General features: G+C 36.0%; 5 protein-coding genes across 5 annotated transcripts; 4 read left to right on the top strand and 1 right to left on the bottom strand.

Annotated features, from left to right (window-relative positions):
* LOC143463385 (uncharacterized) lies at positions 1 to 4963 on the top strand. Its single transcript, XM_076961854.1, has 14 exons — positions 1 to 277; positions 405 to 680; positions 757 to 901; positions 1018 to 1133; positions 1280 to 1564; positions 2106 to 2177; positions 2451 to 2506; positions 2983 to 3091; positions 3792 to 3889; positions 3986 to 4013; positions 4307 to 4357; positions 4490 to 4553; positions 4607 to 4671; positions 4835 to 4963. Exons 2-14 carry the CDS (start codon positions 429 to 431, stop codon positions 4961 to 4963), a joined length of 1470 nt encoding a protein of 489 aa, XP_076817969.1. The 5' UTR covers positions 1 to 277; positions 405 to 428.
* Positions 4964 to 5177: 214 nt separating this feature from the next.
* LOC143462549 (uncharacterized) lies at positions 5178 to 7160 on the top strand. The gene is made up of 5 exons (XM_076960764.1): positions 5178 to 5630; positions 5715 to 5985; positions 6062 to 6206; positions 6411 to 6526; positions 6727 to 7160. Exons 2-5 carry the CDS (start codon positions 5734 to 5736, stop codon positions 7021 to 7023), a joined length of 810 nt encoding a protein of 269 aa, XP_076816879.1. The 5' UTR covers positions 5178 to 5630; positions 5715 to 5733; the 3' UTR covers positions 7024 to 7160.
* Positions 7161 to 8560: 1400 nt separating this feature from the next.
* Positions 8561 to 10789, top strand: LOC143462674 (uncharacterized). The gene is made up of 4 exons (XM_076960916.1): positions 8561 to 8833; positions 8912 to 9056; positions 9293 to 9408; positions 10414 to 10789. Exons 1-4 carry the CDS (start codon positions 8582 to 8584, stop codon positions 10699 to 10701), a joined length of 801 nt encoding a protein of 266 aa, XP_076817031.1. The 5' UTR covers positions 8561 to 8581; the 3' UTR covers positions 10702 to 10789.
* Positions 10790 to 12849: 2060 nt separating this feature from the next.
* Positions 12850 to 14153, top strand: LOC143462312 (CD209 antigen-like protein 2). The gene is made up of 4 exons (XM_076960425.1): positions 12850 to 13076; positions 13274 to 13349; positions 13424 to 13565; positions 13678 to 14153. The coding sequence occupies exons 1-4, from the start codon at positions 12879 to 12881 to the stop codon at positions 13946 to 13948; spliced, it is 687 nt and encodes a 228-aa protein (XP_076816540.1). The 5' UTR covers positions 12850 to 12878; the 3' UTR covers positions 13949 to 14153.
* Positions 14154 to 18384: 4231 nt separating this feature from the next.
* LOC143461937 (epsin-2-like) lies at positions 18385 to 22118 on the bottom strand. The gene is made up of 2 exons (XM_076959889.1): positions 21685 to 22118; positions 18385 to 21500 (listed from the first exon to the last, which is right to left on the bottom strand). Exons 1-2 carry the CDS (start codon positions 21892 to 21894, stop codon positions 20271 to 20273), a joined length of 1440 nt encoding a protein of 479 aa, XP_076816004.1. The 5' UTR covers positions 21895 to 22118; the 3' UTR covers positions 18385 to 20270.
* Positions 22119 to 23035: the final 917 nt, after the last annotated feature.

Below are 23035 nucleotides of genomic sequence, written 5' to 3'. Positions count from 1 at the left end.
GGCAACATAACTGTTACTTTGGCGCTATTACATTAAATCTTGAACTCATTTTAACATTAAGATTTACTGCAACATCGTATAGGATTACCTTTAAAACTTGGGTCAACATCCATGTTGATTTAGTGACGTTTATTTACAGTCCACGCTTATGCACACATTTACGCGCTATAGCTTACCAGTAAAAGCGATGAAGTTGGTATTTCATGAAAACCTTTTGAAATGCTGCAGTCATTCACAGAACAGCAAGACAGGATAAAGGCTGACAGGAATTGGACTGGTTGGGAAAACATTTTTTGAGTTACTTATTTTTTAATTAGAACGTATAACTGTTTTCAAAGAAACAAAGTTTCTAAGTTTTCAGTAAATTTTGATAGATGTGACCAGCACATTTAATATCTTTGCAGAAATAACAGAACACAACAAAAGACATGAAAGTTATAGTTGCCGGTTTCTCAAAAACTGGAACAAAATCGATGCACATAGCTCTCAGGGAGCTCGGATACGACGTTTATGATTTTGTGGAAAACTTTTGGTACTTGGGAAAGGACTGGAACAAAATTTTAACAAAAGGAGGATCAGTGGATGATTTCAAGAGGATGTATAAAGATGTCGATGCAACAATCGACAGTCCCGTTTATTTCTTCTGGAAGGAAATTCATGAGGCCTTTCCAGACGCCAAGGTTGAAACTTGTGTGTTTATTAACTTATTATTAATTACATACATAACCTTACACTAACAATTTTTTTATGATTTAGATCGTTTTTACAACCAGAGACGAAGATTCCTGGTTTCCGAGCTATCGCAAACAAAAGGAAGAAATAGAGAAAAATACAATGCTTCGTCTAATGTTTATATACTCGCCATTGGGTCGAAAATTCAGAACATTAATAAGAAAAATGAGTAGGCCTATATTTATCTTGAATACTTTGTTACTTTTGAAAGTCTAACTGCTTTGGTTATCTGTTAAATCGTGTTTTATAAATGCTATTTCCAATTGATACATATTACACTTGTAGACGAAGTTGTATGGGCGATTTCAGAAAACAATCCTGGCACTTTCTACTGGAAACTTCCAGTGAACGAAATGGTTATGAGGAGACTGTATCGCCAGCATTACGCTGATGTTATTCAGGTGCTGCTGTTGTATGTAGAAATATGAATCGGTGGAGAAGAATTAAGCGATGTATTCGTTAAATAGTTTTGTGAGTTAGTTACTGAAACTTAGTAATACGAAGAGCATTTAATTTTTATTAATCAATTATTGCTGCTTTCGTTTAGAACGCTCCAAAAGACAAACTTCTAGTGTACAACGTGAAGGAAGGTTGGGAACCGCTTTGTAAATTCCTTGATAAGCCAGTACCAGATAAACAGTTTCCTCATGCTAATATTGGTGGATCGGTTTACGATGATTTAATGAAGAACCATCCGGTGATGCAAAGGATGGTGAAGGAAGCATTTGTTATCATAAGTCTTCTCGCAGGACTTGGGGCATTTGGAGTTTACAAGTTTTATAGATTTTGGCCTTATCTGAGTTTTGCTAATTGGTATAAACTGTTGAATTTTGTACAAATTTAAAAATATCATATAGATTTTTAACTAGAATATTAACAGACAAAATTAGTGTAAAAGTGTGAGACTTGTAATTACAACTTTGTAAACAAACATTTCTAAATTTATTGCCAGAAGTTAAATGAACTAAAACATGCAAATTAATTTTGTTGCACTGATTCTCCCGACCAGTTTCCGTGACCAACAAAGGTAGATGAGCTCCTGTTGAACTTCGTTATACGAGTGACTATACTGTTTACCGGTTAGTAAGAAATGTCTAGAAAATGTTTATAGAATCTATAGTAAAGCGAATGTACAGAGTTTATACATGCTAACTATCTTTTGCATGTTACAATATCTCTTTATCTGAAACGATAAATATATGATTTATATGGAGAAGTCAATGTCGATAATATAATGTCCGTTTTCCTGATAGGTCTGGAGTGTTTCTGAAAAGGACACGCAATCCCTTCTGAAAGCTTAACGGAGTCAGATTATAGATTAGATAACAATCCCACAGAATACATAATACAAAGTTAAATCAAGCTTTTTTCAGACTAATGATCGATGGCAAATAACTTCCTACCAGGATCATGCTTTAATCGAAGGCAGCCTTGTACTTGTTACAGTTACTGTTGAAACTAACTAAATAAGCTTAGCGTAGTCTTTCGTCGAGATGGATATCATCATAATGACTGAATTAACGTTTAGTTAGAAAACCAGTTATAAATTGTTGAAAGCTTTTCTATTGATTAAACACCGCATATTTAACACGTATTATAATCGTTAGCAACGACATAGTATAATCGAGGACTAAAAAACGACGAATTGCGACAAAACCGTGTCACACTTTTGTCAACGCTGCATAAAAGTAATGACCTAACTTAGCATAAATGTGCAGTTGGCTGGTATGAGCCCAAGGAAGTGTTGTTTTGACAATGTTGTCAAGGAATATAAGTAATATAATACATGGCTTACCATAGTAATCGGCAAGAAATAATAACTAATACTAGGCAAGTATTAGTAGGCTCGACATTTAATGAAATCTTTTTTAAATAGTGCAGTTATAGATGCCGAAAAGCAGAAACAGCACGTAACCGAAAATAGAAAGAAAAACTGTGAAAATCTGAGCCAAAAATGCAGCACCATTTAGCTTCTTAGTTTGCTGCATTTAAACACAATCGAACTATGTGCGTATGTGTGTTTGCTTTAAATATGTTAAACTTAGCAATGTAGCCACATGACAGCAGAACTAATGTTGGAAAGTGGACTGGGCAGAGAAACATTTCTTGAATGGCGAGTTTCTTTTTAACTTTGTGCGGTGTAACTGTTGTTAAAGAAACTAAGTTTAATTTTACATGTTTAATGGAGAAAAAGTTAGGTGTTTACGCAAATGTAGTTTATTTTTCCCAAAATATTTTACATTTTTGCAGAAATAACAGAACAGTAGTCATGAAAGTTATAGTTGCCGGTTTTCCAAAAACTGGAACAAAATCCATGACCGTAGCTCTTAGGGAGCTCGGATATGAAGTTTATGATTTTGTGGAAAACTTTTCGCACATAGAAGATGACTGGAATAAACAGTCCTCAATGTAGTCAAAGTTAAAGTGATTTTGTTTGTGAATTGAAACATCAATCTATACTATAATAGGGTTACCATATTTTCGTGGCCTAAAATCCGGACACTCTTTAGTGCCCACTAGCGGTTTTTAAAAATGAGGTATGAACACATTGTCTGTCAATATGACGTCACAGTAGCAATGCTTTGCCTATCCATTGTATACCGGAGTGGATTTTTGAACATAGTGTCGTGAATTCACTAGGCTATTGGGCTATTTCTGATTTGATCTCTAGGCTAGGGTTAGGCTATGGTGGTCTCTAGGCTAGGCCGCTAGGGTCTAGGTCAGACTCGTCGCGTGCCACGTGTTGGACACCTCTGATTTACAGGATTATTCCCGCAATTCTAATTCCCCCAAAACGCCCATCATAAAATTCCGGACATTTGAGCATTTTTTAAAATTCCTCCCGGACGCAAAATTTAACCCTACATTCCGGACATGTCCGGAATTTTCCGGACGGTATGGCAACCCTAAAACTATAAGCAAGCGATTGTAACTAACTTTATTACGAAACACTACCACCACGATTGCATAGTTTAGAGTTAGACTATCAGTGCACGAAAAGTCTGCTTTCTTGTTTATAAGTTATTGGCAAAACCGTTTTCAAAAAATGGTACTTGCAGGAGACACGAGGTCCTCGTCGTTGTTTAATGTTTAAAGCAGCTCAATGCAAAGTTACTCATCTTGGAGAAGTCATTGCAAGAAACTTTATGAGTGTTCTGTACTTTTTTCATAATTGTACATTTTATAATTACTCAATGATGATATAATGCGTTTTTATTCAAACAAGTGTTATTTGTTTGGTCTTTGCCTTTAGATTTATCACCGGACAGTCTATGCCTTTGGTGAGGAACTATATTTTCAGATAAGGCAGAAGTGGACAATCTACGGTTTACAAATAGCCTAAATAACCAAGCTTATAAAAAATTAATTTTATTTTCAGTCTGCTATTGAATATTTGTACACTTTTTTTACTAATCCACAAAATATATAAATAAATTCAAGTCCATGTAACTATAGGCCTATTCAGAAGTTGCAAATGTATTTAATTTAGAACTTATTTAACAAGGTAATTGTAAAATTGTAAATGTTTGCTGCTTGCTTGTAAAATTGAAATGATATTATAGCTTAATTGTAGGTATGTATAAAATTCGAAGTATTGCTTTATTCATTTGTGTTTTATCAAATGGTATGTGGGTTCAATTCCTTTTGGGTTTTTAATCTATCTTACAAAAAATTTATTTATGCTCATTGAAAAGTCATTTTGTTTATTGCAAGAAATGTCTGCTGCTAGAACAACACTTAAAAAGTTCAACTTAAGCATTCAAAATGCAAAGAAGAAAATGACGAGTTGCATGCTTTATTTGATGAAACGAACTCAAACTGTAATCTCGTCCTTACATTGGAAATCAGCATCAAGTTTGTAATGGCTTTGTAGGGTCATGTATTGGCATTATTAAACGACGTGGGCAGTTGGCAGTCGGCTACAGGTCGTTTCTGAATGTTAGCCTAAGCAAGAGGACCAGCACAAACCCATTTTGGGGCTGTTAATAACGTTGTTTATCAGACGTTGAAAGCACTATACATTTATTGCAAGTTGTAGAAGTGCTAGGTATAGTTACATTCTTATCCTGCATTTTTGGTGATAGAATGAAAATGGTTTTAGGCCACTTTAGTAATGCTACTATCTGAACAACAGTGCATATTTGTCTCAAAATTCTTATGCATCTTAAGCATGCTTATTGAAACCTTAAAACTCTTATTGAAAATACTTGAATCCGAAGTTTCTGATTGATTTCAGGTTTTCACGTAATAGGCTTTAAATGCATGTTTTCATAAGAATTGTAATTGCGGCACAATTGTTGTCGTTTCTCAACCCATCTACTCATGTAACTGTAGTAATGAAGTTACTATTGCAGTCAGTGTTTCAATCTACATAGTCTGTCATTAACTTTTATCCAAGGTTTTTATTTTATATCTTGGCCTGACATTATATCGTCCAGCGACTGTGCAACTGCATGTAATATGTAACAAGATATCGATCTGGCTGAAATGGGTCCACACAAATACGACAAAAACTTATAAGCAGCAGCTGTTAGAAATAAGTTTCCTTGTCGGTGATATGAAAGTATATAATTCTGAGGCAACATAACTGTTACTTTGGCGCTATTACGTTAAATTTAGAATTCATTTTAACATTACGATTTACTGCAACATCGTATCAGAATACCTTTAAAACTTGGGTCAACATCCATGTTGATTTAGTGACGTTTATTTACGGTCCACGTTTATGCACACATTTAAGCGCTATAGCTTACCAGTAAAAGCGATGAAGTTGGTATTTCGTGAAAACCTTTTGAAATGCTGCAGTCATTCGGAGAAAAGCAAGACAGCATAACGGCTGACAGGAAGTGGACTGGTTGGGAAAACATTTGTTGAGTTATTATTTTGTAATTTGGGAGGTATAACTGTTCACAAAGTACCAACTTTTCTGAGTTTTCAGTAAATGTCGATAGATGTGACCAGCACAATTAATATCTTTGCAGAAACAACGGAACAGTAGACATGAAAGTTATAGTTGCCGGTTTCGCGAAAACTGGAACAAAATCCATGCACATAGCTCTCAGGGAGCTCGGATATGAAGTTTATGATTTTGTGGAAAACTTTTGGTATTTGGGAAAGGACTGGAACAAAATTTTAACGGAAGGAGGATCTGTGGATGATTTCAAGAGGATGTATAAAGATGTCGATGCAACAATCGACACTCCTGTTTATTTTTTCTGGAAGGAAATTCATGAGGCCTTTCCAGACGCCAAGGTTGAAACTTCTGTGTTTAGTAACTTATTATTAAATACATACATAATCTTATACTAACAATTTTTTTATGATTTAGATCGTTTTTACAACCAGAGAGGAAGATTCCTGGTTTCCAAGCTATCGCAAACAAACTGAAGAAATGGAGAAAAATACAATGCTTCGTCTAATATTTGTATACTCGCCATTGGGTCGAAAATTGGGAGCATTAATAGGAAAAATGAGTAAATTTATTTTGCATACTTTGCTATTTTTTAAAAATCTAGCTGCTTTGGTTATCTGTTAAATCGTGTTTTATAAATGCTATTGCTAATTGCTACATTTTAAGATATTAAGTGTATGTCTTGAACTTTAACGTACAAGAAACGCATCATGATTTTTAAAGATTTGCAGAGTTTTTAGGCGTCTGTTGTGTCTTACAATTGTAGACGAAGTTGTATTGGCGACTTCAATAAGCAATCCTAGCACTTTCTACTGGAGACTTCCAGTGAACGAAATGGTTATGAGGAAACTGTATCGCCAGCACACCGCTGATGTCATTCAGGTGCTGTTGTTTTATGTAGAAATATGAACTCTTGGAGGAGAATTGAGCGATGTTTTCGTTAAATATATCTTTCGTGAGTTAGTTACTGAAACTTAGTAATACGAAGAGTACTTAATTTACATTAATCAATAACTGAGCTTCAAAGTAATGTAAGTCCAATAAAAGTTTCATCTTTATAACTTGTTGCTGCTTTCGTTTAGAACGCTCCAAAAGACAAACTTCTAGTGTACAACGTGAAGGAAGGTTGGGAACCGCTTTGTAAATTCCTTGATAAGCCAGTTCCGGATAAACAGTTTCCTCATGCCAATATTGGTGGGAAAGTGTTTGACGAATTGATGCAAAAGCATCCGGTGATGCAAAGGATGGTGAAGGAAGCATTTGTTACCATAAGTCTTCTCGCAGGACTTGGGGCATTTGGAGTTTACAAGTTTTATAGATTTTGGCCTTATCTGAGTTTTACCAATTTGTATAAACTGTTGAATTTTGGGCAAGTTTGAAATTATCGTATAGATTTTTTAATTGGAATATTAACAGCCAAAATTAGTGTAAAAGTATGAGAACTGTGATTGCAACTTTTTAAACAAAAACTTCTAAATTCATTGTCAGAAGTTAAATAAACTAAAACATGAAAATTAATGTCGTTGCACTGATTCTAGTTCTACCGACCAGTTTATGTAACCAACATACGTAGATGAGCTACTTTTCAGCTTTGTTTTACGAGTGACTACTGTTTACCGGTTGGTAAGAAATTTCTAGCAAATGTTTATAGAATCTAAAGTAAAGCGAATGTACAGAGTTTATACATGCTAACTATCTTTTGCATGTTATCTCTTTATCTGAAACGATAAATATATGATTTATAGAGAGAAGTCAATGTCGATAATACAATGTCCGTTTTCCTGATAGGTCTGATGGATACTTTAAACACAATATCTTATTTTTAACACAACATCTTACTTTTATTTCATTCGGTCGAAATATGCACCAGAAACGTGATAAATAAGAAAAATGTTATTTACTGTGCTGGAGCTAAGAGAAGAGCGACGTTTACTAAAAATGCTTAATTTTGCCTGGCTGAGGTATGCAGCCAGAGGCAGTATTTTCATATTCGCAGATCTTGGTTGAGACTTATAAACGATCAGAAGCTTATCACAGCCCTACAGCGATCTGAACCAAGGTATGGTGGTTGATACGCGACATACAAAACCACAAGTTACACCCGAAGCAAGCATTTACTTGTGAACTTTGTTGCATAAAATATTTAGAGCAGAATTTCGATGGATCTGAGTAAGAAGAAAATAAGAGATTTAGAAAACATGTAGCAAAAATTTTGATTCTAACTTCAAACATTGTTAGTTATTATAATTTGGGGTAATGACATCCAAAACTTGAAAATCGGTAATCTACTCAAAGGTATAGTAGGCCTATAATGGCCAGTGGCTGGTTAAGTAAAAGACGAAAAGTAAGTATTCACGAATAGTAACTAAACACTGTTTAGTAAGTAGTAAAAAGTAAGAAGTACATCACAATAACAGAAAAAAATTAAATGGTTGCAAACAATATAGATTTTGGTTTTAACGTATTAGTATGGTGCAAATCTTTTAAGGAGATATTCTTATTCAGTGAGCAAGCATAATAGTATATACTGGTTCTTCCCTCATATTATAATGGAATAACACAACGCTATATTACAGTAACATTACTATTCTTAACATAAGGAAATATTCGCGACAGTTGTTGCACCGTGGAGATTTTCAACATACCATATCAGCATTCCAACATAATTCTACGTAGGTCAAAAGAACCGACGTACCCACTATGCTGACATGTTAATATTTAACAACTGTTTTATTAATCAGTAACCTACACAGGTTTGCTGTTCAATAGTTAAACTTGTTTGCAGCGTAACTGCATGGCTAAGTTGTTACTTGCAGATGTATATTTGGACCATGGCGAGACCAGCTATAGCATTAGTACAAAGTTATTGCTATAAAGTCGTTGCTTTATAGATAATCTCGCAAACTTGGTAGTCTTTCAGGTGCAATAAAAGGAAATATGAAGGTTATTGTGGCCGGTTTTTCAAAAACTGGCACAAAATCTACAAATCTGGCTCTCAGAGAGCTCGGATACAATGTTCATGATTTTCTGGAATATTTTTGGTATTTTGGAAATGATTGGAATAGGATTTTAACGAAAGGAGGGTCAGTGGATGACTTTAAGAAGATGTATGAAGATGTGGATGCAGTAATGGACATCCCCGTTTATTTCTTCTGGAAAGAAATACACCAGGCATTTCCAGATGCTAAGGTTTACATTCGAGCTTTTGTAAACACACAGTTGGAACAAAACAGTTTACTTACTAAACCTTGTGTTTGATATTTGTAGATTTTGCTGACAATAAGAGACGAAGATTCGTGGTTTAAAAGCTACCAAAACCAAATGGATGAAGGCGCTCGAAACAAAATACTTCATACTCTGATGATACTTACACCACTGGGAAGGAAGCTTGCAAACTTCTTTCATAATACGTGTACGCTGCAGACCTGTTATTTACGTAGTATTGCAATGGACAGGCTAATGGTTGTATAATTTTGATAATAAGCATGATGGGTTATTTGGTTGTTTTAGCTTCGTAATTCTAACCTTTATACCTGTATTGGTACTTAGAAGTATTTAGTAATAATAAATTAAAAACAACAAACTACTTTATCCTTTAAAACAACATCCCCATGATTTAGATTGTACTATGTTGTTTTTGCCTTTTAGTCAAAGTTGTGCTCTCTGTTATTGGATTTAAACCTTCAGTCATAAACAATTTAATTCCTGTCAACGAAATGATATCAAGAAGACTTTATCGTCAGCACAATGCAGATGTAATTCAGGTAAGAACACGAACTGACCAATAATGCCTGTTGAATAAGCTAAAATGTTTAAAATTTAAACCGTTGAAAAATTCATGTTTAGGAAGCAAACATAAAAAACTTGGCATGCAATCTTTCGTTGTTTTATTTTTTATTGAAATAACTAACAAAGCACTTATACTGAAAAAATCCCGCATGAGGCTGACAACAGAATTCTAGACATACGTCCGTCTACTCTACATGTCACTTAATTTGTCGCTCGGTCTTAACTGTGCTGTGTATAGTGTCGCAAATATCATCTGGACAAATGTCCTCTTAAAGAAGACTATTTGCGCTGTCACGGTTACCTATTACGAAGCTGATTCGCGTTTTCAACTCATTTTCGCAGTTGGAAACGGACTCGTTCGTTGTCTTCATTTATTGTGTTTTAACATCTTAACATCTGCTGTTTTTAGATAAACTAATTGATATAGAAACCTTGATATACGGCTGGCTTGTAAGACATGCAGTTTCGTATTAAGTCGTATTTCGTATTAAGTATGAAATATTGTGAAATAATCACTTAGGCTTACCGTATGTCTTGTGAAAACGACCCAGCGCAGGACGACGGAGTTATCAAGATGTGTTTTCTACAGGGTCTCTGAAATTTTACAAAAGTTCTCAGCTTTCCCTATGCGCGCTAATCCTTTATGAATAGCCTTGAAAATCACTTCTCTCAAGTTCTTGCAACAAAACTTAAAAAATACCCGTTTCCCGTATTTTCGTGCCAATTAGTAGCTACACACATCGCATGCGACGCCGTACTTCGCAATACGCTAACTGCTATAGGATATATTTTTTAAGCTAAAATTGACACCGATTATTTCGCCTCCTGATTGGTCCAACTGGTTTTTAAATGCTTTAATAATAGTATAATACGTTTTCTTATATACCTTACTTTAAGCTTTACGTGTTTTTCGTCGCCTTTAACCATTGCAGAAATTACTTCTATGAACAGCTTAGCAGTATTGTTCGTCACATATGTAGAACGCACCGAAAGATAAGCTTCTTGTCTACAAAGTAAAAGATTGTTGGGCACCTCTATGCAAATTCCTCGGAAAACCTGTCCCAGACAAACCGTTTCCTCACGAAAACATCGGAGGAAAAGTTTGGGATAAACTACTACAAGAGCACCCCGTGATGGGAAGAATGATGAAGGAACTTTTTGTCACCTTTTCTCTTCTTGTTGGTCTCGGAGCGTATGGGACTTACAAAATCTACCAAAATTGGTCGTTTATCACGTTTTCTAATCTTCTGGAGTTCTTGAAAATGTAGCAACATTTTTACCGCATTTGCAATAACTGACATAAGAAGCTTTTAAGTGATGCGACCATTTCTTTGAATAAATTGTATAGGCTATTGATATTCGATTTATTTTTCTTGTTCATTTCAAGTTTTTGCAATGTATACTATATAGTTTTTAATTTGGCCAAATGTCTCCTCACAATGTCACGAAAAAGTAAATAGAATATTAAATGAGAAGATCTTGCAATTCTATGTAAAATAATATATTTACTCATGAAATTTTTCATTACAAAGTTATCACACGTTTACTTTGCAGCTAAATATTCCGCAAAAGATCTCAACACCCAGTATCGTACACCCAATATAACAGAACTGTTTATTGCCTTCCAGTACTGACATTGATTTGATCGTATTTCCATTGTATAAATGTAGCCTGGATATAGTCCTGTTACAGAATTGCATGTTCATATGCTGAAAAATTTAAAAAAATGTTTTTTCGTTAATAGTTTTGTCTCCCTATACCATTACAACTGTACACTGCAACGAGACTGTTTTTTTTTTCATCAGTTTCAAGTGTATCTGAATTGAAAGCGACCATGAATAACGTCTTACTCCGTAGGCTAGCCTTTCAGATTGGATTTGTCGAGCACGATTAGTATAGTATTTTGCAGTTTACCAAAAAGACCTTCCTCTGCTCTTTAAGGGGTCACTTCCCAATAGAAAGACAATTTTGAGCCGGCAACACTTTGATTATTACGTGTTCGCACTCAATGCGTCATATTAAAAAAAGTAAGAAATTTTCCGGTCCAATGCGCTTGTGACGTCGATGCGGAGTAAATTGTTGTTGTTTTGGCGACAGCTGGTTCCAGGTCTAGGCTAAGTTGTACATTTTTTGTGGGTTTGATTTTTTGCTTTTTTGGAGAATTTGGGCTAAATTTTTAAGTTCAAAACTTGCAGTAAAGTTTAGGTAGCTGTTATAGAAAACTGAGTACATGGATTTTGTCCAAATTAAGACTGCAGACAGTCATAACCTAGATATCGTTGCAAGCCAAAATTCAGGGCAGGTTTATGATGTGGAATTGCGACAGTAGCGTCTTGATTTAATGTACTTTGCATTGAAAAGCCTATCTCTTGGAATTGGGATATGACCCCTTAAGCACCTTTCGCTATAATGTTTTGTCAAATCTCACAGCGCACAAAAGTCATATAAAAATTAATTTCTCATGCATCATTTTTTGTCAAGTTTCTAAAGTTATTTTGCACCGTGTTTTGCGTGAGTGTTGTTCTCGCCAATTTTTCCAAACAGAAGTACGTTGGCTTCAACACCGCAGTGGGAAAAATAACAGTGAATGCAATTCGTAACGTCTGACGTGGTTTCAATGCCGCCAGTCCGAGGTAGCTTTAAAATGTAATAGCTCGGGAAATCGGTTCACACAGTGGGTCTTATTTCCTGTTTTGAATTTCAATGTAGCTTTTTCCATCTTAATTGAAAAATAGAATGTGAATGGATCAAGTGCTGGCCATGTTTATTCAGCAAGTACTCAAGTTATATCTTCCAGACTATTCTACAGACTGAACGTTATGTACGTAAGCGCTCAATCACAACTAATTCTATCACCCTGGCTAGTGGCTACTTGTACAGTAGAAGCTGCTGGTCGACTTGTCAAAGATAATCTTATAGAAATATTTCGGTGAAAGTGTCTGCCGACTAATTGTTCAGAAAGGCAAAACAGAAAGTTACTCTCTAAGTTATATGTCTACTGTTTCCAATCTGAACCAGCTGAAATTAGATCAGTAAATTAGTGTATATTTTTAATTGGAATATTAAGTTTAGCTGTAAATTAAGCAAAAAGCTGCAGCTTTTGATGTTTGCACCTGCGTTTTCGTTGTGTGTCATATACAATATTACCAGTTCACTACTGGCAGCAATTTTGCTTTCTTTTTACCTTGCTATGCGCAAGCTTGTACATGACACAATGAGACGCAGATCATACCCCGTGCCGTGTTTGTTTTTTTTTCATTAATTATGTAGTTTAATCGTTAATTTTCAAAAGAAATGTTTGTCACAAAAAACAGAACAGGCGTAATGGTTGAGTTGCTCTATTGGGATTCCGGCAACTGTGCTACTTGATAAAGCAAAAGGCAACTCGATATTATACAAAATATTGACAGCTCTGATTTAACTTTTCGTTAGAATAAAAAACAAAATGATAAAAATTGTTGTTGTAATAATTGCATGTATCACGTTCAACGTGCAAGCTCAAGGCACAAGCAACAATGCACAGTGTAACGAGCAACCGATTTTCAATTGCAACTGTGGATCAGAAAATAATCTACCCATTACACCTGAAAGTACACAAGCAAGACAAGGAAAAAATGGACCCAAAGGAGAAAAGGGGACAAAAGTATAAATTTAAATTGGTTGTAAAAGTAGTCGACGGTGGAAAAGGAAGTTAACTCCGATGAATTCAGCTAAATTTGTTTGGTGTAAAAGTAGCAATATGCGTTAAAACTAAGATTAAAAGCTATTACCAATTTTCACAATAGTTGTATATTGTTTATTGCTTTTATAAACAAGTGACACTTATTCACAATAACGCAGGGAGAGCGTGGATCTACGAGGGATTTAGTTACACAGATGGAACAATTAGAACGTGAACTTGAAACTGCCAAAGAAGGTGCTGGGCTTGTAGAAAAATAAAAAACTTGTAGGCCTACTTTTGCCTATTAAATAAGACTCACTTTCGTCCAGAGCTGAAGTGGTATACCGCTTCAAACGGTTATCAATATCGCGTCACACCTGGACGACATAACTGGCAGAAAAGTCGCGAAGTTTGTCAGGATATGGGAGCTGATCTGACGGTTGTAGGAATGAAAGATTACAACACAAGAGTGTAAACCAACAATGCAATTCCAATTGCCAACGTTGTTTGTTTTGTATTTGTAAATAAAGTTTCTTATTTGTCTGGAAAGCGTGACTTTTAGTTAAAGGTGTCTCATCTTTAGGTCTATTGCACGAGTCTTACTTAAACCTCGGTCCATCAATGATGCTTGGATAGGACTTACGGACGCTGAACAAGAAGGAGTTTGGAAATGGGTGGATGGAACTCCTGCTACGACTTCTAACGCGCATTGGGACAGAGGTCAACCCGATGACGGAGGTAGAGGTCAAGACTGCGGGAACATATGGCCGGAAAGTCGGGGATTTCGCACCGACGATGACCATTGTGAAACAGCTTATCGTGCTCTTTGCGAGAAATTTTTCAACCCAGATTAAGAACTATACTTGGAAAATCATAAGCAGTTAATTGTGCACAATCACATTTCATTTTTCATGTCAATTAGATTTGTTGCTAAGTTTTAATAGTTAACCCAGCATGTCTAAATTGAGAGAATGTATCGTTAATCAAAAAGCCTTAAGCGGTACTATATTCCAGTCTGTGCAGGATTTAGATAAAATGAAACATATCTCTTATATGTTTTTCTCATTGAGTCATAATGAAACCAAGGTAATTATTTCATCAAATTTTCCCAGAAAAGATGTCAGTGAAACTTTGTTTTCCATTTTTTCCTACCAAAAGCTGTTAAACCCAAGAAACTTGTGTGATGGACACACACACCATTCTACTTATACCTATACCTATATCCAGGGGCGTATTAAGACTGAAATTGAGTAAGGGGCCTTTGGTAAAATCGGTCTTTGTACCAGTAGTACTCAGTGATTTGATATTGCGTTACGCTAGACGTACTTAAATTTTAACCAAACAATCCCTCGACATTTAATTAATGATACCAGAAGTTTCGAAAGGCTTTTTGTGTGAAATTGTCACAAAAACATCTTATTCCACCCAAAAAAATTTGTCCTACATCAATTTCAGCGATCGATCAAACAGACAGATTAACAACAGATAGATCGGTGGGAAATGTTTTTAGTAGTTTTGTAAATGGGCAAACTCTTGTCAATACAGAATACAAATAAATGTATTGACTATGGGCACACAAAAACAGATTTCATTAATTCACTACCAACGTGACAAACTATCTGTGCATGTTTGGTTAGTTTGCTCGTCATTAGTTATTTTGTAGATACGGATTTGCAGAAATATCAAAACCTGTTATAATAATTGGTGTTTCCATGGACGAATCCAACTTTTTCCAACTCGACACGAGGTTTTGTTAATGCTAAAACGCTGCGGTTAATAGCCTACAATAAAATTAATTCGTCATCATGTTATTAGAGACGTGAATTTGTACGATACCAGCTATTTCTTCAGAAACAGGAACATATGGATGCAATTTTTGTGTTAAGTAAACCATAGGGCATATGTCATCCGAATGCTATTAAGCTGCGGCAATAGCTCCAAAATTAACCTAAGGTAGGCCTACACCGAGAGACTGTGGGTAAAGAATCTTTAAGTTTTTGCCAGGACGTTGTTCTTATGATGCGGAAAAGTATAAAACGGCTTGAATCGTATTAACGTTTAAAAATATGTTACAAATACGACAACGTTTTTATATTTTTAGAAGAAATTACTGGCGTTAGTTTACCATTACCTGTTCAATTTTAAGATTGACTGGGAAAAGTGCAATTAATTAGATATTTTAGAACCAAACCAAGGTAGTTATAACGTTATAACTTTACCGATCCATGACAGCCAGTGAATGATTTCACGCGAGTTGTCGTTTGAATGTGCTCAGGACCTAACTGAGTGGGTGAATTAGTGACGTAACAATGTCAAGAGAATCGACAAACACAAGAAACTACCAGACTTTGACTTTCTTGTAATGAACAGAAAACTCTATTTAAAACCAGAATTAAGCTCTTTCTGTTGATATATAACTACGTGTTTTTCAACTCACGGGGACTCTGAATTTCGAGGGGCACCGGCTTCCGCCCAGTCAGACACTCGCTTAACTCGCCACTGCCCATAGCATGTACAAACGGTCAAAAATAAGTACTGTAGTATTGCTATAGCAATCTCTGTTACGACACGCAGAGGCGACCTTAGCAAGCGAGGCATTCAAAACATTCGCTTTCGAGAACAAATTAAGACATAACACTGTGATTTACGCAAAGTAAAAGCTAAATTGTTATTTGTTTGTTAATAATAATAATAATATATAATAATATAATAATAATAATAATAATAATAATAAAATAATAATAATATAATAATAATAATAATAATTGTTTGTGGTAGCGCGAGGCACCGAAAAGCGAGAGACCCGACGCAGTCGCATTGGCCTAAGGCCGTCCCTGACAACCCGCAACAATTATCAATTTAAAAATTTTTTGAAATCTGTATTGTGGGAATACACAGACTTCAAAAATTCCTATAAAGGGTCCCCGTGACTGGAAATAGGTTTGGAATTACTGTTAAATGAAACATTGTGGCGCCACCTATCGCCGCATGACAACTGTATATTTCAAAAACCACTAGGAGGCGCTGATGCTCCATTTGTTGCCAAGACAAAGACGGACAATGCTTTTTCGGTGTCAAACATTGAGCTTTGTTTCTGATAAACGGGCTGGTCTGTGGTACTACTCGTATTCTGTACTCACAATTTAGTTTGTTAGTCACATGATCTCATTCCATGAATGAACCACTTCAGGACCTTAACAACCAATAAGTCCTAATAATCGTGTCCTTTATCTATCTTTGCCAATTTCTCCATTTTTCCATAACTTGCTGTCGCTCAAAACAACTCTCACAGATATCCTACAATATCGTAATAATGGAAAATTGCACTGTTTGTGATGCATTGTTTATATTGTGGAATTACCCCCGGTGTAGGAATCGACGCGTCCATCATAGCCCGACTCAGCGGCAGTCACAAATAATTTCAAGTAAGATAGAGCAAAAGATTTCCAACCGTGCGCATGGCATTATGGTGTAATTGGGGTCATTCAGTTTGAGTTTGTTTAAATAACAAATCAGTAAAGAGTAGGGATGTGCCACGAGGAAGATTATTCGGGTTCGTGCGAACCCGAATATCATGAAGGTCGACACGAACGAATCCCGAATCTATTCGTATTAGAACCAAACAATAAAATTTCATCCAAAAGTTGTCAAGCCTTGCTTGTAACATGGTGTAATCGATAAACAAATCGCTTTCTTTCGAAAAATTGTCTTTAAAAAACGATTGAAAAAGCAAAATCGTTAGGAAAACGACCTTCATTGTAAGTATTGCTGACTCCAGTTTAGCTTTGTCGGGAAACTAGATCATCATTTTTAACGAAAGTCAGTAAATTTATAAGTAATATTGTGTTCGGGTTCGCCATTGTTGGTATTCGTGTTCGCCCGAATCTTCCATAAAGGCGATATTCGGCGAATTTATTCGGGTTTGGGTTCGTATCGGCCCATCCCTAGTAAAGTGCGATCGAAATCAAGGTAAGCAAGTATTGAAAACACAATGAATCCAGTATGGCTTAAATTCGGAAACAAAATGAAGAGAGAGTGTTGTTTTCTAAGAAAACACCAATTCTGTCTTCAGTTGCTTGTGGTTTAATCATATCCATTAAGAATTTCTGTAAATTTGTTTCATTTAGTTATTCGTGCAATAGCTAAATTATGTGTAAAACTCAACGGAAAACTTAGTAATTGCGCTTCGTTAAAACTCAGTCAGCCTTGCTGACACTTATTTGTTAGAAAGCACGATATATTTACTAAGTAAACGCACCACTACTTTTCTTTGTTCTAAGTATGACACCACTTTCGGAAAACCGCAAACTTGGCCGCTGGTCATCTATCATATGACTTTAGAAAACCATACATGGTAGTAATGGTGTCCAAAGTGAATAAATCCCACCGCATAACAAATAATACTGACCGTTTGGCGAGCATTATACCTTGAACTACCCTCTAACGTTCAGCATGCTTTGCAAGAACACCGCATACGTATTTAATTTGAGTTCAACACGTGACATCCACATGGCAATTGTGTAAACACGCAGGGATGGATTCGATGTAAACGTTTCGAAGCCGTCCGCAAGTGATTATATACATGCATTATGCACATACTCGCTGGACGATACAACATCTGGGAGTTTACGTCATTACTTTTCCTACAATCACACATCAGTGTGAAGGCAAGAACAAAGGCATCTTTTGTATAGCGGCTCACAACAATGTATTGCTCATAAGATCATTCTAAGTACCATAATGTAATTAATGCAAATACTGTAACTAACAAAACGGACGCAAACATCGTATAATCAGCTACATTTTTTTGATTTACAGTGGACTTGTTAAAATGCTAAAGAGGCACAGCTTGCGCATACAACCACATCTGAATAATTCCAATATAGTCAGTCTACTGGTAGAGATAAAACAAAGTAAGTTCTCATATTTAAAGTTCTTTTGTCAAGAAACTTCCTTAAATGCGTGAGAAGGATTCTTCTTTGGCGGTTTGCGTTTACCTGGTGAAGAATTAAGGTAGAAGCCCAGCCACAGAATAGCAAATAAGTAAAACAAAGAATAAGTTAATGCTGTGAAGACATGACCCTTTACCGCCAAATACGCTTAATTGTTTTCGGGTGGCCGCAATGAATAATTTAAGCTACGGCAATTTTTACTCATGTGCCATGGTTGCGTATTTTCCCTACGATAGCCCTTGGCATCATCATTACGTGGCATCGGTGGCGCGGTGCTAATCACGTGACCGAAAATACGGTTCAGTGATCCTGCTATGAGAAACAAAAGACAAGGACAACCCATTTCAACACGTTTCTATTTATATCCCAATACCTTACATTTGCGCCAAGATTAATTACAACACAATTAACTAAACGAAATTGCACTACATCACTGAAATAAAGTGATTATTATAAATGGTCTTAATGATAATAATTTTTCAAAGACAATTCATAGCATTTTCACATAATCTGTTACAGGTTTATAACAACACGAAATGTGTACGTAACCCGCCGAAGAGTGTATGTGATGTGTACAGGGTAAGCTTTCTATACATACAAGGTGAGCAAACAAATGGCTGTGATTCCAAAACCGTATCGAATGTTTCGATTAAACCAGCAACCTGACATCCATCGGTTTACAATGCAGACATTTATTTATTCGCTTAGAGTTATGCCTTAAACACATGAGAAGAATTTATCACGAATATTTAAGTCATGACGATTACGTAACTAAATTAAAAGAAATAGTGGAATATGCACAAGCTGCCAATCAGTTATGAGCTTCAACAGGACAATGATGGCAAAGGCGGGACCGGTTTCCACCAATCACAGCAATCGGATGTAAACCGTAAATTGCTTGTCACTTATAGAGCACAAAGACGGATGTACAATACATGACAGAGACAACGATACACGATTAATGAAACTATATATATATACACAAGAAAATATTGGCCACCATTAAATAATATGTGCTAAGTCTTCATAAAGGATTGTAGGCGCAGGCTAAGTCAAATGACGAAATGAATTCAAGCAACGCGAACGGTTTTGTCAGGGAAATAACATACAATGATTATTACAAGTAGGAGCTACAAACCACCAATTACAAATTTGTTGTATATTCAACAATTGCAATTATGCGAAGTTAACATAACCAGCAAAAAGTGCAAGTGTTTACGACAAGACTGATAATTCAAACTGAAGGCAACCAAATAACACGAGTGAACATACAAACGTTAAAGTGAAAATTCCAATCAATGACGAACCGACAAGCGACTCGAGTGATATGCACAAACTATGTGTAATACACCGACAAAAACAAAAGAGTTTTCCGTTTTTTTAAGCTATTACGTTGTGAAATACTTTACAGGAGAAAATTATGCAATTGTTCGCTTTTCAAAGGCGGTAATTAAAACAATCAAAAATGTAAATACCCAGGTCAGCCTCAGTTACAAGCTTGTGCAGGCAAAGCAATCAAAATGCTGCAGCGGCGCACCGGAAAATATAAAACAATTACGAACTCGAAGCACAAACGTGCTACGGCGAGTGTTCGTTGCCCAACGACTTCCTTCGTAATTTATTTTTGGGCAAATTGCAAACCAGGAATTTTTCACGGCACAATGACGCTAGATTTCGTAGCTATCCGCAATTTATTGGCTTTAACGATTAACCGAAGCCGTAACGACGAAATACGCAACAATAACCATTAGCCGAAGACACAGCGAATGGTTAAAGATTGCTTCAAATCCATCTTGCCGAAGAGCAAGATCAATTTGACAAAAAGCACAAAGACAACAACCTTATTACGTTGCAGCAGCTAGCAAGTTGATAAGAAGAATGTCGAACTTAATAGCTGTACTTTGCTCGGCATACATGAATCATTAATCCAATCTATTGGCTTGCTGGTGTTGAACAGACATAAGCCATTCTAGGTTACCTACAACGACTGATTATACCGGCCTAAACCTTGCAAAACGCACATTAACCAATACAAACATAAAGTTGAAAAACCTCTCGTACACACAAGACTAAAAGATACCCGGTGTAAGAATAGTTATTTTGTAGCCAGTACCTTTTTGCGTTATATCGAAATAGTATGAAGTATGCCAAATTCTTATCATTTACAAATAGCAAAAAAACTTGACAATTTTAAATTCAAGAGTTTATCCCTGGTTTCGTTGCTTTAAAATAAGGATTGATTTTGCTGGGAAGGAAACATGTTAGCTTGTGTCATCTGTGGAGTACCAAATGGATTCACATTCGCAGCCATGGGAGGCATACCATATGATGGCTGCATTGCCATTCCACCCATTGCCATATTTGCAACCATAGGGTTGGGCTGCATACCCACCTGGAAAGCCCCGGTGGTTCCTGCCACAGATTGGAGCTGCGGTGCTGGTTGTCCAGCAAATGCAGACTGGTTATTTCCTTTTAATTGATTAAGTGATGGTGATGGGCCCTTTTGATTGAACGGGTTGCGGTTTGCTCCAATCGAACCAGATGTTGGTGTGTTCATTGTGATGTAAGGATGTGTGGTGGGAGGTTTTGTAACCAAACTATCTATATTCACCAGAGATGCATTTTCACCAAGAAAAGAGCCTGTTTTTTCCTTCGTCATTGCATCATTTATACTGTTATCGTTGAAGTCGGATATTGTAGGTTGCGGTTCATTAATTGAGTGTGGAGTGAGGACGTTTGACGCCAACCAATCTTGCCCGGAATAAGCAGCAGGCGTGGGTTGTGGTTGGATAGACATCTGACTGAAGTTTGGAAATGGATCCGAGGCATCATTTGGGGTTGTTGTTGTTCCATTCTGTTGCATGAAAGCATTGAACGTGACATCATTTTGAGAAGATACCGGATTAACCATGTTGCTAACAGCTGGTGTTGATGAGCTCCACGGGTCACTTGCTGTTGTACCAAAATCATTAGAAGCACTACTGGGTCCTGTTCCCCATGGGTCAGAGTTGCTTTGACCAGGCTGTGATGTTCCCCACGGATTAACTTTCTTGGTAACGCTTTTAGCTGGTGGCGGCAATATTCCAGGCACACCGGCTGAGTTTTGATTCCCCCACGGATCAGCAGTTTGTTTTTGTATGCTGTTATTGGCATTGGCAGTCGCACTTGCACTTCCCCATGCATTACTTTCAAAGCCATTGGTAACTAATGATTTTGGCGGATCACTTGTTTCAAATGGATCAAACGAGTTTTGCGTATTTTGCGGTGCTGGTCCTCCCCATGGATCACTCTTTTGATTATTGGTCGATGATGAAGAATGGGAAGGTGTAACCTTGGCAGTAGCTTTCGCTGCAACCTCAGCACTCTCCTTCAGGGCCATTTCCAATTTAATCTTATCACTCATTTCTGACTTCTCATTTTCTGCTGCTTCTTCTCTGCTCATGGCAAGTGCAACCTGGAAGCAATAGCTATATAATATGACAAACACAGCGAGATCATTTATTGCAAAAAATACAGGCAAGCTTTTCATTCAATAAAATGATTCTGCTTCTGAAATGGTTTGATATTCCTACCAATTTTTTTGGCAGGTGCCTCACAAAGTGGTTCAAAAAATCATGAAATTCTAAAAAAATACTAACTTGTAATTGGAGGTCTTCCTCTCCTGCAGTAGATGGAAGAGCTTCCTTCAATTCTGGAGAAAAGTTTTCATCTTGATCAGCCATTGTTGGATAATTCTTCGTGTTATCATTCTTAGACTTCTTTTTATCACGTTCTGAGCGACGCTTACGCAATCTGTATTCCATATAGCGCAGCTCACGGCTAATTCCATCTCGAATTTTTTCGGTCATGGCAGGAAATATGCAGTTAAAGTCAACCTACTCCAGTACCACTTAAAAGTTTGGAATGAAAAGATTTGTTTAAAAATTATATGGACACTGCAAAATTTAAAAAACTTATGTGGCTTGCAGTTTTAAATTTTTTGAGTGATTTAAATAAATTTGGAGTAGTTTTAAGAACTATATATATAGACTATGACTTTTACGCATACATAGCACTATAGTGGTATTCAGTTTAAACAAATTTAAATATTTCTGTAAAACACATAGCAGTATCATTCTTTCATCAATCGCAGTATTAATTGAACATAGCCAATAAAACTCTATTTCTGCAATGGCCAAAGCTAAATAATGTTTCAAACATACTGAGCCTGTCACTATTGACTTAGATGTATAAATACTTTTAAAGCAAAGATATAAACTGATGTTTATCTATCTATCTATACATATATATATATTATATGTATCTTTGAGACACATAAAATATAAAATAATAACAATAAAATAAAAAACCAGTTACGGTTTTACATAATATACCACACATAACAGACTCTTTCACACTAATGCCCTTTTCATGTTTGATGTTGTAAGCTTATAAAAAATATACTAGTAAACATGAAATGGTACTTGTGAGCATAGCAGAATACTGTATGTTACCAATGTGTTCAGTACACCAAGTTCCATTACTTATAAATAGTAATGAGCCTAGCGGTGACTAGAAGTGACTCAAACAAAAATTTAATTTTGGAGATGAAACAATGTTTTAAGAGCACTTAAGATGAGCAAAGTGTCTATGTTAAAGGCCATAATGGTCATTGTCTCATCGACATATCCTGCACGATCTTGAAATCTAAAATTTACACAACATGTACAAGTACTTTAAATGTACGTACACTCATTTGATTACTAAATGAATATATATATATATATATACAGTACAACTATAAAAATTTGTTTCAAATTAAAACAGAAAACAAAATAAAATGTACCAAGCCGAATGAACATTTGCAGACACTATGATTATCAGGTTTAAACAGAACTTTTCTTATTTTACAAAGCATTATTTGTCAAAGACTTACAAATTTCACCACTATTGCGTACTTAACAATGTTTTATATTATGGTTTATATATAAAAAATGTATATGCTCAGGC

The sequence above is a fragment of the Clavelina lepadiformis genome, chromosome 6 (assembly GCF_947623445.1).
Source record: "Clavelina lepadiformis chromosome 6, kaClaLepa1.1, whole genome shotgun sequence".
Lineage (NCBI taxonomy): Eukaryota > Metazoa > Chordata > Ascidiacea > Aplousobranchia > Clavelinidae > Clavelina > Clavelina lepadiformis.
The sequence above is the reverse complement of the archived record's forward strand: the minus strand, read 5'-3'. Positions and strand labels throughout refer to the sequence as shown.